Source organism: Sus scrofa, chromosome 18 (assembly GCF_000003025.6).
Source record: "Sus scrofa isolate TJ Tabasco breed Duroc chromosome 18, Sscrofa11.1, whole genome shotgun sequence".
NCBI lineage: Eukaryota > Metazoa > Chordata > Mammalia > Artiodactyla > Suidae > Sus > Sus scrofa.
The window spans coordinates 54,756,369-54,770,063 of record NC_010460.4 but is presented as its reverse complement, the minus strand read 5'-3'; the positions used below and the strand labels follow the sequence as shown (position 1 = coordinate 54,770,063).

The following is a 13,695-nucleotide window of genomic DNA, read 5'->3' as shown; positions in this document are numbered from 1 at the left end:
AGAGGCTTTGTTCCAGAAACTAAAGCATTATTAAGGATACGTTGTGTTATGTGTGTAAGTGGCAGGGAAAATCAAGAAAGCCTTTAAAGTATGCTTGCACTTGAATCTGCTTTTGTTGACCATCTGAAACCTCTCTGGCACTGATGACCAGCACAAAACACCCAACGAGGCCAGCCTGTGAGAGGCAGCAGGAAGTATCAAGCTTTTCAGACCGAATCCTGCCCCTCCCTGTGGGACCGACGAAGCAAAGCCTCTGACACAAACTGCCCCTTTCCTTTCCTGCTTTTTTGGGTGGCCCTCCATCCTCTCGGCCTGTGCTGACCTGCTGGAAGTGTCGTAACCAGTGCGACAGACCGGGTGGTTCAGGTGACAGAGATCCTGCGGTCACAGCTCTGGAGGCTGGAAGACCGAGACCAAGGTGTCGGCGGGGGGGCTTCCTCCCGAGGCCGCCCTCCTTGGCCTGCAGACGCCCACCTTCTCCCCGCTGTATGCCGGGGCCTTTCCTCTGTTCCTGCCTGTGTCCAAATCTCCTCCTCGTATAAAGACCCCAGCCCGCCCTGATAACCTCCTCTCACTAAAGTGTGTCGTTAGAGACCCTGTTTCCAAATGGTCACATTCCGAGATATCAGACTTAACATATGAAGCTGGGGTGGGACACAGTTCAGCCCATAACGCAGCGTATGCAGGCCTGATTCAGAGGCAAGCAAGCAAGAAAGGAAGGAAGGAAAGAGGAAGGAAGAAAGAAAGGAAGGGAAGGAGGAAAGAAAGAAAGGGAGGGAAGGAGGGACGGAAGAAAGAAGCAGGGGAGGGAAGGAAGGTAGAGGGAGGGAGGGAAGAAAAGAAAGAAAAGGAAAGGAAAAGAAAAAGCAATGATCTCAGCTTAGATGGAGAGAAACTCCAGCTCGTTCCTTCAGGCGGTCTAACGGGGTATATGGTGAATAAATAGAAAAGATGACACAGAAACAGGATGCAGTGCTGAGAAAAGTAAACTTGGGGCGCTGCAGGTAACCAGCATTCATTATACAAACCAGAGAACAATCCACAAACAACTCTGAGATGTGTCCCAGACGACACCAAAAGCATACTTTTGGATAATGCTCTAGCCATTATGTTTTCTAAAATATATGAAATTTTAAATACTTTGGAACCCATAATGAATAATCCTAAGTTAGAAAATTATTTAAATTTTCATACTTAAAAAGATGAGCAGTGTTCGAATCGAATGCTCGTGATGGCCACTTGAGTGCTTGTCCGCCCTGAGGGCAGCTCGCCAAGATCAGTCTGAATATATGGCCTTTCTTCCCACAAGTCCCGGCTCAAGCTTCCAGCTGTTTCCCTGACTAGTAAGCACTGCCTGGGGCAGAAGACAGGAGTTGAGAGGCTCCCAGGGAAGGAGTGAGGGCGCTTGAGTCAGACTTACCTGGATTCAAAGCTCGCTCATGCCAGCCGTGCGATCCCAGGTAAACCACTTTTAAGGCCCCCGTTTCCTCTTCTGGAACAGCGTCGCCAGTACCTAATGAAGAGGGTTATTGCAGATTAAAAACCATGTATGGAATTCCTGTCGTGGCTCAGCAGTAATGAACACACCTAGTATCCATGAGGACTTGGGTTCAATCCCTGGCCTCGCTCAATTGGTTAAGGATCCAGTGTTGCCGTGAGCTATGGTGTGGGCTGCAGATGTGGCTTGGATTCTGCAATGCTGCGACTGTGGCAAAGGCCCGTGGCTACAGCTCCAATACAGCCTCTAACATGGGATCTTCCATATGCCACTCATGCGGCCCTAAAAAGACAAATAAATAAATAAATTTTTAAAAGATAAAAACAACATATGAAAAACAGGTGGAAGCATCCAACAAATGGTAGCCGTATAGCTGGCCTCTCAAGCTCAAAGCCGCGTAACAAACACTTGCCTTTACAGAAGCTTCTACGTTTCCCTTTCTCTCCAGGAAGGAAAAGGAGTCCTTTTCCTTCACGCTTCTAGTTATTCCCAAACTTCCTGCATTTTCTTTTGGTAAACCGTTTAGGGGCAGTTATGTTATTGGGTATCATACATATATTTTTTGCCAATACAAACATATGTGATTTTCACAGTTAGGTCAGTGTCTGAAAAACAACATAATTAAATTGAATTAAATAACATTTTCTTAATGAAGCTGATTTAAAGCATATTAAGTTTTTATACTGAATCCCAGAGTTGTTTCATGAAGTAAATTCTGTAAACTCTACTTTCTCTTTTCTTATTTGAGATTTTTAAACGTTTTTAAACACATTTTTAAACACATTTTTAAAACAATGCACCAAATTCATTAAACTAAGAATATCAAAGATATGGAATATTTTTATAGGTTAATCTTTGAAATTGCAGTTTCAGGGAGAAGAGGTCACAGAAGTGGCACCTCTTTTTCTGAGAGAAGGAGCTACGAAAGCAGGGTTAGGCTTCAGCATGATTTTGATATGTACAGGAAGCTTCATCCATCTAAGCTTCCGAGTGATTCTAGAATTAACAGACGCATGTCTACACTGGCAACTGGGATGAGATAGAAGGGCTCCATTAGGATGTTACTGCTGATAAAAATCTTGACTCTCGACAAGTAAGAACCTTTCAGAATTTTTATTGCTTGTTCTGAACTGTCTGGTTGAACTCTGGAGGGTAAGCAGGACCCTGGAGTCCTAAAAAAAAAAATGCTTATTTCCTTTGGAAAAAAAGACATTTTTCTTAGATTCTTAGATATCTTATATTCATCTCTCTCTCTCTCTCTGACTGTGTAGACGTGAAACAGACTCGTAAAAGAACTATTTTATCTCTAGAATTCCTTCTCCTTCATAGCTTAGTGCGTAAAACCTAGCTCGCCTTAATGACTCCTAAGTGCGATTGCAACCTAGTAATTTTTTCTTTACTGAGTTGTGTCTGAGGAAGAAAAATGTTAATTGATTACTGTTTTATCCAGTTCCTTGATGGTACTTTACCACACCCAGGGCCAAAAAAACATCGATGGAATATGGCAAAACTGAAGACCATTGCAGGCTTCAGTAACTCGAACCTGTGAAAAGCTTTTGTCAAGTAACAGTATTTAGAAGGACAACTCAGTAGGCCGGGGGGGTGACTGACAAGCAAATACCCAGCACATTTTAGTACACACATTAAAAATAGATTCAGTCTTCGGCGTGTGTCCCTGCAGGATAGAATTTACTAGATTCAGTTGCTGATGATGTGCTCAGCAGATTGGCTGATTACTTTAGGCGGATGCTTGATGCATATTAATTTGGGTTCCGTGTCAATTATAACTGTCTTTAGTTCACCATCCAGCCGCCGCTTAGCACAGGGGTGCAGCAGTAAAGATGTTCACTTAGATTAACCGCAGGCAGATCTGGAGCGGGGGAGCTGCGCACCCTGGAAAGAGCCCTGAACTGTGGGGGAGGAGCCTGGATTCTGTCATCAGACGCAAGGTCTTGAGACAGTCATTTACTTCCCATAATGCCGCACAGGGATGTTCTGTGAACACAGGATGCGCAAGCGCTCAGAGGACCAGAGGGGAAATAGCTCCCCAAGCGCATTTCCAAAGGAGCACTATACCAGCAAGTGTTTGCAAGTGAACTGTTAATTGATGGTTATAAAGGGTTTAGTGAATTAAAAAGACTGATAACCCAGGTGCTGGTGAGAGGCGTGGAGCAACCGGGATCCTCACCCACTGCCACATTCAAGGCCACCACCACTTTGGAGATTACACGTGCATTTACAGTGTGACACCACTTTGGAGATTACACGTGCATTTACAGTATGACTCAGCAGTCTCTACACTCCGGCTCTTAGGTATTTGCATATAGGAAATGAAAACACAGGACACTCAAGACTTGTACATAAATGTTTATAACAGCTTTATTCATAATAGCCCCAAGCTGAAAATAACCCAAATGTCCATCAACAGACGAATAAACAAGCAGTCTATGGCAGAGATATACATATATACTGTAGACACTATTCAGCAATTAAAAAAAAAAAAAGAATGAGCTACTGATTATGCAACGAAATGGGTAAATCTCTAAAGCAGTATCTGAGCAAAAGAAGCCAGATGTAGGAAGAGTACATACCGAATGATTCTATTTTTAGGATCATGCCAAACGAGTCCATTGTGGAAAGAAAGCGGAGGAGTCTGGTCTGAGGCCAGGCGTTGAGGGAAAATTGATTGCAAAGGGGATTAGGGAATTTTATAGAATGAGGCAAAGGTTCTGTATCTTAATTACATGGTGGGTCCACAGAAGAATACACTGGCAAAGCTCATCAAACTCTATGCATAAAATGGGTGCCCTTTATTATCTGTAAATTCTCTCTCAATAAAGCTGAATGGAAACACACACACATACACACCCTGGGAAAGCGGTGACAAATCTGAAGTTGAAACCTCCCAGGCTGACTCTCAGATCAGTGAGAGCCATCAGGGCCTTTCGGCAGCTGGCTCCCCTACCCAAGTTCAGGGCCCGGCCTGATTCTAATCCCGGTCTGACTTCCTTTTCTAAAAACCTTTTATAAAAGCTTCCCAGCCTCTGGGGGTGTGATGATGGCTAGGAAAGCACTCGGTGAAGTACCCTGTCCCATCAACAGAGTGGCTGCGGCTGAGGCCACCTGTGCACCTGAGCCGGGTCCGGGGCTGCCCTTGGTGCCAGCTTCCTGGGAGGTCTGCACACGAGCGGGGAGAGACCCCTCCAAGTGGCCCAGCCCCTGCAAGCCTTTGCCTTTCCCTCTCCTTCCTCCCTTCAATCACACTCCTCTCACTCCCAGAAAGACGGCGCTTTGATAACTTGGAAAGGAGTCATGAATGCACAGGAAAAAAGACAGCCTTCCGTATGGCACACAGAAGTTTTTAATTACTTCATTCTTCTGGGGGGGTGAGGGGGAGCACATCTGTGGCATATGGAAGTTTCCAGACTAGGGGTCGAATCGGAGCTGCAGCTGCTGACCTACACCACAGCCACAGCAATGCTGGATCCTTAATCCACTGAGCGGGGCCAGGTATCGAACCTGCATCCTCATGGATCCTAGTTGGGTTCGTTACTGCCGCGCTACAACAGGGACTCTCTAAATTAGTAAATTCTTACTTGCGTCATCGTGACTATGAGCTTGAGCCCCAGGATCAGACTCTATAGGTCCAGACACCAGCTCCTCCGCATCTGCTGGGTGACCCTACGAAAGCCTTTCAACTCTCTGTGCCTCAGCTTCCCCGTGGTAAAAGAGGCATCAGAATAATGCGCACTCCACAGGCGGAGGTGAGAGTTAAGTGAGGCCGGTGCTGGCGCAGAGTAAGAAAGTGATGACAGAGAGCTGCAAACATTGAGGTTTCTGTCCTGACTACCCCAACCTCCCTCTGAATTCCTACAGAGTCTTAGCATCTGTCTCAGCTCCGCAGTGATACACTCAGACTCTCTGGTCTTGGGGAGCGGAAAGTTCCCACATACTCAGCCTAAACTGGAACTTTCCTCAAAACACCGGTTACACAAGACAAAGTGGTTGGGCTCAGTGCACCTTTGCTCTTGCTTTGCACCCCGGAGTGGATGGCAGGTGTTATGTTTAATCTGTACGTACTTGAGAAGCCTGCCAAGTGCACCGAAACTGCCCGAATCGGCAGAGGTAATCCACTCGCACGCCGTGGTCAAGAAGTATAGCAAATTGGGCGCTCCAGCAAGCCGAGTAGGAAATTAATAGTATATTTAGAATTACTCATAAACTGCCTGTCAAGGCAGCAGCAACATACTGTATACAGAAAAAAAAAAAAAAAAAAAAAAGGGACCTGCGAATTGTGGAAGAGGCGTGCACTCTTTCAGAGAAGTGTACGTTTTTAGAAATAAAATGTTTCAACCCCAGATGAAACTTCTGTTCCCTGGCATTTTCCTCCTAATTTTTCATGCCTTTGTGTATTTTTACATCCTCCTCTGTAGCTCCACCAACCCTCCCAGACGTCAGTGGGTCAAGCAGCCTCCCAAAGCAGCCTTCTGCACCTGGCTCACAGCCAAGCATCCATGTCTCAAAGCCCCGTCCGGCAGGCTTCCTCCTCCTCCTCCTCCTCCTCCTCCTCTTCAGCTTTGAGCGTGGGCCAGTTAGTCAGCAGTAAGTATCCCTTCTGGCTCGGGGAAGTCATGGTGGCCCCCTCCGGACTAATTGCAATGCCTTTCTCTCTCTCTCTGTCTCTCTCTCTTCCCCGTCGCTTCCTCCCTCCCTCTCTCTCTGAGTCTTTCAAGATGAAGAGGGATGGCTTGGCCCTGCAAGGCCAGCACTGGGATGGGGTCAGTGCCCATGGCCAGACGGTTCTTTGGGAAGCAGCTCCCCCTCGGTGAGTGTGTGCAGGGCCTTTTGCATCACAAGGGCTCTCGGATGAGCTGAGTCAGCCCTGCCACTTCAGAAGGGAGAAACGGAGCAGCTTTCAGGGCATGAGCCATGTTGCTCAGAACTGAAAGAACCAACGACAGGCACTGGGGCTGCAGGTCAAGCTGCTTTGCTGGGTGTTTGAGGTCCCTGCCATTCTCCTTGGAGGCGTCAGAGGAAACAAAAGACAGCATGCCTTTGGGAGGGTGGGTCGGTTCACAGTTGCCCCCGGTGGTGTGAGGGGGAAGCGGAATGGGCTGGAATCTGGTGAGAAGCCTCTGCCCAGCCATTCATAAAGTAACGTGAGCCTGCAAGCCCGCTTCCCTAAGCAGGCCCTATATATACATTTTAGAGCTGGTATTTGGCCCTACGGGAAGACGGCCTATGTATCACGCTCAGATAGAAACATGCTGACATGAATGTGACAATGGTCTAAATGAATGTTATTCACCGTTCGTGCAATTTTTATTTTTATATAAAGTCACAGAGTATGGGCACAGGCACCCCAAATCCAACAGGTATGGGTTTAAAGGGCTCAAGCACTGCAGAGGCATCTGTGCGATAAAACAAGGACACATGTGAATACCTGCGTTTGGTCAAGTGTCATGAGTGACCTGTCACAACAGGAACAGTCGGGATTCTCGCATGTCGTGGGGCAAGTCTGGGATGCAAAGCAAAAGGGAGGGCTGCCGTGTCTTCCCCCACAAGCAACACCCCCCAAGAGAATATACGCATGTGCACATATCCGTGCATGTCCACCTATGTGTTCACTGACATGGGCAACTCAGGCAAGAGAGATGCTTGTGGAGCGGGGAAGACAAGGACAGACCACGGGACGATCTTAAAACACATGCCCACAGACTTCAGTGGACCAGCCTGGAGGCTCCTGATGCTAAAAATGGGCTGACACCAGCGTTTCAGAGTTCACACAGAGATTGCCAAGAGCCTGTCATTTTAGGTTGTTTAGTTATACAACTGTTCTCATTTGAGCCAAAAACTCTAGTCTTACTTGAATAAACTCCTATGCAAAATTAATTTAATTATAGCCAGGTTTTTCTCCAACAAAGAAACTCTTCTTAGGGTGGTTGTAGGAAAAAATTCAAACTTTGTTCCAATCCAATCTTCTGCATAAGTTTCCACAAAACACTCTATTTTTTTTCTTTCTTTTTGTTTTTTTTTTTTTTCCTTTTTTGTCTTTTTAGGGCCAGACCTGTGGCATATGGAGGTTCCCAGGCTAGGGGTCGAATCTGAGCTATAGCTGCCAGCCCACACCACAACCACAGCAACAGCAGATCTGAGCCACATCTGCGAACTATACCGCAGCTCACAGCAATGCCAAATCCTTAATCCACTGAGCAAGGCCAGGGATTGAACCCACACCCTCGTGGACAGTAGTCGGGTTCATTAGCACTGAGCCATGATGGGAACTCCCCACTCTATTTCTGAATAGCAGCAAGGTCATAAATTTATGATAGGCTGTTAAGCTTTGGTCCTGAAAGAAAAGGAACTGATACCGAACATCTTCTAGAGAATAAGTTACTGTGAAATATTTAAATACGGAAAGTGCAGGCCTCCCCCACCAAATACGATATTTTACACAGGGTAAACACTCAACATATGTTGGATGGATACAGAAGTGAATGGATGGATGGATGGAGAGGTGAAGGGCACTGGTTTCTCTCTGGCCACTTGTCTCCAGCTGAGCAGGGATGGATTAGCCTTTTCGGCAATCAGTGCAAGCTACTTCATGGGCCAAATGACATTTCAGCTGCACAGTGGCCAAGGGGACATCCAGGTTCTAGGTGCACAAGGTGAGAACCACATTCCACATGCTTGCTACGACACAAAGACCTGGGGGAGAGAACCTCCGCAGGCACTTGAAGCTGCAAACTCCAAATTCCTATTCCGAACCTGAACGAGCATGGTGTGAGATCGTGTTCTCATTTCATTCTTTTCCACGTAGCTTTCCAGTCTTCCCAGTACCATTTATTGAAGAAACTCTAGAGACTCTCACACAAGTGCAGTAAGCCAGAAAGAAAAAGACAAATGCCAGATGATATCACCTATCTGTGGGATCTAAATATGGCACAGATGATCCTGCCTACATCACAGAACCAGATCACAGCCAGAGAGAGCAGACTTTTGCTTCCCAGGGGAGGGAGTGGGATGGACGGGCAGTCTGGGGTCTTGGGATGGAACCGTTATATTTGGAATGGATGGGCAATGGGGCCCTACTGTACAGCACAGGAAGCTGTGAGTGATTAGCTCACTTTGCTGTACAACAGAACTTGAAGAAACAGTGTAAATCAACTATAACTTTAAGGGAAAAAAATAATAAAGAACCCGAATGAGGAACTTTCTCTGGCAGATATGTCAGGGTCCAGGAGGACCCCCACCGCCGGGGGTCAGACTTGACCCAAACTCATCGCTGGGCTTAGAACTACAGGTTTAGAGCATGTTGTTGAGTTAATTCCCTTCTGTCTCAAAATCCAACCACAGAAAGAGCAATACCTGGTGCATTTTCTGATATCAATTACCCCCAACAAAACTCTAAGACTTCATTTACAAATAGGGTTTTCAAAGCACATTCAATATTTTACAGATTTTTAAGACTCGCAGCAAGTAATACAAATACTCATTTTCAGATACTGAAGCTGGCCTCAAAGTACCTCCCATCTTGACCACCTCATGTCAGAGAGACCAGAGTCAGCCTGAGCTGAGAGACGGTGCCACTGTGTGTGACAATTCCCTGGGTGACGAGGCCAGGATGGCGACCCAGGCAGCCTGCTTCAATGGGTCATACACTTTTACAAGCCACTGCTGCCTTAAAAGACATGATGCTTTCATGTAAATTTTATCCAGTGAAATTTGAATGACAGAATAGCTCAAATCACCTACATATTTTTCAAGTAATTTTTAAAAGCCTGAACTCATGTCTCATGAGTAAAGCACAGGCTTTTTCTCCCGGCCAATACGAAGAGAAAAACTGGATGTCTTGCATATTTTGAAATTTATATTCAAGCATGAGATATACATTTAAAATTACTTTTGTCTGAAACTAAACTTCACCAAATTTTCAGGTAGGCTAATGAGGGGAAACCCAACCCCATACTTCAAATATAGTTGTTACACAGGTTAAATCACAGGAGAGAAAAGCGTGTTTTAGTCAGAAGATGCCAACTTAAAAACAAAAAACTTTTTGAGGAGTTCCCGTCATGGCTCGGTGGTAATAAACCTGACTAGTAGCCATGAGGACGCAGGTTTGATCCCTGGCCTCGATGAGTGGGTTAAGGATTCAGCACTGCCACGAGCTGCGGTGCAGGTTGCAGACGCGGCTCAGATCCTCCGTTGCTCTGGCTGTGGCGTAGAGCAGCAGGTGTAGCTCTGATTTGACCCCTAGCTTGGGAACTTCCATGTGCTGCTGGTACGGCCCTAAAAAGACAAAAAATAAAAACAAAACAAACAAACTTTTTCAGCACCAGGTATATGCAGGCACAGGAACAGAAATTGAGAAAGGCAAAAATAAGCAAGATGTGGTCCCTGCCCCGGGGGAGGTGACAAACGGATAACAAAAGAAACACAGTTACAATGAGGGGAAATAAATAGTGTGATCAATGTATGAATAAGGACTATGGCAATTTAGTAGGCGGTTATCTCAGTTTCAGCGACTGAGACAGAACAGAAGGACCTGTTGCAGTAAATAATCTTTAAGTTGGGTGTTTAATGGGTCAACAAACCCTCCACTTGGCCAAGGCCACAGTTAAGCCAGGTCAAACTGATTTTGAACCTGTGGTCAAAACCTTGGTGAATGGACCTCCAAAGTCCTGGTCGAGGCTGCCTAGAGCTGGGCAGCCTGCCACTGTTCCAGATGGACTGGTGGGTCCTCCACCACCTGCCCTACTCCAGGCACAAGAACAGAGTCGATACCAAACACGCACACCCTTGAGACCTTTGCACACCTGTCCCCACCTCCTGCACAGCCGCCTGTGTCAACACTGCCTCGTCTCTACCATCACCAGAGGTAACTCTCGTTTCCATAAGCAAGGCTTTTGGAAAGTCTGGAAGAGTCACACCCATGACTTGACAAAATCCCAAACTGGCTGAAGATGTACACGGTACGAGTTTTTAACTCTTTGCTGGGTTTGGTCTGGTTCTTCAGGATCCTTTTTTAAACCCTCGGCCTGTAAACCTAATTCTCAGACACCAAAAGGACAGATTGTTAAAAGCAGAAAAACCCCAGTTAAAAGTGAGCGTAAAGGTGCATGTGGTGATTGTTTACGGCACAGCGGAGGCCCTGAGCACTGGATCACACCTCACACCATTTTCCACGACTCAACGAAGTCACCAGAAGGCAAGCAAGCTGTTCTCCCAAACTGCGTTGCACTTTCCCAAACAGCTTATTTCTCAGAAATATTTGGTGGATACGCCCATTATTTGCTGTGACGACAGCACTAGAATGCAGACAGCTGTTTAGAAGGCAGTTAATTCATACATGGCACCTTCTCGATAGACGCCTATTTCTCCTGGGACAACCCCACCAGCAGAGGCTGTGGAAAGAGGACCTTGACCGAGGGCAGTTGTGCCGTCCACTTAGCATCTCCTTTACACTGAGGCCCAGGTGGACACTGGAAGGAGTGAAGTGTTTTAAATTAAGCAAAGCAAAACACCTGTCCGGATCCATCCTCTGTGCTCACATGGGCCCAGTGACCATGCAAACAGAGTCTATGGAACAGGCTTGATTTCACAGAATTTGCATTTAGCTGCCATAAAAATCTTTCCTTTTTCAGCCCATGCCTTCCAGATTGATTTGGGAAATATCATCATTATACTTGCGAACTGCTGCCAACAGTCAATGCCAGTATAAATCTCGGGCCAGTCATTCCCTACAGAGGCTGGCTCCTTTAGCAAGGCTCAGATTCAGGGTGAACCCTGGAAATCACTGCTTTCTCACTCTGGTATTTAATATATTGGGCCGACATGGCCTGGAGCAAACTTCTATAAAAGATGCCTTTTCCTTCTCTGTGCAGAGAAATCCAAGTCTGGGTTACCCTAGAGCTGCTTAATCGTATTGGGTCTGTCTTGTGGGGGATCTGGGGGCTCCTTCTGGGGTTCTCATTTGAGGTTGGCCTCAGATTCATCCTTAGAATTAACCCAGCCTCCCCTGAACCAAGAGAATGGATGACATGATGGAAAGCCAGACTGTGGATGGACTGGGAGTCTGGGGTTAGTAGATGCAAACTATTTCATTTAGAATGGATAAGAAATGAGGTCCTGCCGTACTACAGCACAGGGAACTATATCTAGTCTCTTATGATAGAACATGATGGAAGGTAATAGGAGAAAAAGAATGTGTGTGTGTGTGTATCTACATATACAGATAGATGTGTGTGTGTCTAGATCTATAGACAGATAGGTGTGTGTGTGTATCTGTATATACAGAGAGATATGTATGTGCGTGTATATCTATAGATACGGATAGATGTGTGTGTGTGTCTAGATCTATAGTCAGATAGGTGTGTGACTGTGTCACTTTGCGGTACAGCAGAAATTGACAGAACACTGTAAATAAATTATGACAAAAAGGCTGAAGAACAGAACAGGGGGAAAAAGGCCAGACAGACTGACTGACCACAGGGTGGGCTGCAAACCTCTGGGGCGGACTGAGCGCTACAGTGACCTCCCGGGGGCGCGTCTGTTCACCACATTCGCCTCTTGTTGCCCCTCCCCAAACAGAAAAGCCTGTATCGCTTAAGAAAGAACTGTCCAACAGTGGGGGAGAAAGACCAAGAGTTTAAGACAAACTTTAGGACTGAATAAAAACAGCATTCGTTTTTCATTAATTCCAACCACCTTACAGCCATCATCTGACACATTCTCCCAATTTGGGAGACAAGACCCACATGTTCTAATTGGGGCAAAATTAGTATCTGTCCACAGGTGGGCCCTTGTTTTGGATGCAGAAATTTTTGTGGTCTTGGGATTCATGGAAACCACAATAATATATTTTGTCATCTGACTGTCTGGATGAGAACGATCATATAAAAAAAGCCAGGCAGCTCATCTCGAGCATCAACAAATTGCACAAAGAAATACTGATTTCTCCTCCCCAGGCCTCTGCCCAACAGACCATTACCCTGTTTAAATTTCACCAGAATTCCCGTCTTATCCGCTAAGTAGAACCAGGAAAAAGACAAGCGTGGGATACGTGTGAGAGACGGAAGAAGGAGTTCAGCTTCCCGGTGTTAGGAGGGTTTGCTTGGGGCCTCACAGAAGTCCACGGGCTCAGTGGGCCAGGAACCCCCCTCCCCAGCTTTAGAGTAAAACTGTTGATAATCCACACAACGCTGCTCAGTGCGAGGGCGTGAGAGGCCACGGCTTTCTTTTCTTTTCTTTTTTTTTTTTGTCTTTTTAGGGCCACTCCCGCAGCATATGGAGGTTCCCAGGCTAGGGGTTGAATCAGAGCTACAGCTGCCAGCCTACACCACAGCCACAGCAACGCCAGATCCGAGCCAAGTCTGTGACCTACACAACAGCTCACAGCAACGCTGGATCCTCAGCCCACTGAGCGAGGCCAGGGATCGAGCCTGAAACCTCATGGTTCCTAGTCAGATTCATTTCTGCTGCGCCACGACAGGAACTCCCACAGCTTTCTTTTCAACTCTGGTTATTATTAGTGATCTGGCCAAAAGCATCCTGCACAAATCACACACATGGATTTAGCTGCTAGTCTCGAGGAACTAGTAAGGAGACAACAATAAAGGCAGCCAGGGAAGGGAAGATAGAAATAGAATGGACTCACCCAAAGCTGCATCCCAAGGCCTAACCCGCCGGCTTCTGCATTTTGCCAAATTAGGACTGGAGTAGAGCAGACCTCGCAGGTCCTTCCAGCCTAACTCAAGTTCATGTTCGTCTAGAGGTGGGGCCGACACAAGGCAACGAATGTACCCCCCACAGGACCTGCTTAGTTCTGCTCAGAGAAAAACCCTCCCCCCCAACTCCAGATTCCACTGGCCACCCCAGCCCACTGACCCCCAGACTCTTGCCACTTGCCATAAATCACGGGATCGGTGGAGGGAGGGCAAAGCCAAGGTGCCTGCAGAGCTGCCTACACAGCGGGTAGGGTCTGTGGATAATGAAGGGTCAAAGGAGGCCACGCCCCAACTCCACCAGACCAGAGCCACAGAGAAAGCTCCTGTCTGGGGGGTCAGGGGTTCCCCCACAGGCATCGGAATGGCCTGCGGTGCTTGTTAAAAACAGCCCTCCCAGGCCCCATCGGTGACTCCAAGACCTCCTGCACTAAGAAAACCACTGTCCTAAAAACCATCCGTGACAAGGAAATG

The 13,695-nt window shown here is 46.8% G+C and overlaps 1 protein-coding gene across 3 annotated transcripts in view; it reads left to right on the top strand.

Annotated features, from left to right (window-relative positions):
* The window catches only part of POU6F2 (POU class 6 homeobox 2), a 486,796-nt gene that overhangs the window by 461,565 nt on the left and 11,536 nt on the right, over window positions 1-13,695 (top strand). For all 3 annotated transcript variants that reach the window (XM_021079083.1, XM_013985842.2, XM_021079084.1), the window contains exon 8: window positions 5,932-6,100. In XM_021079083.1, coding sequence (XP_020934742.1) covers window positions 5,932-6,100 — 169 coding nt within the window. The remainder of the gene's footprint in view (window positions 1-5,931; window positions 6,101-13,695) is intronic.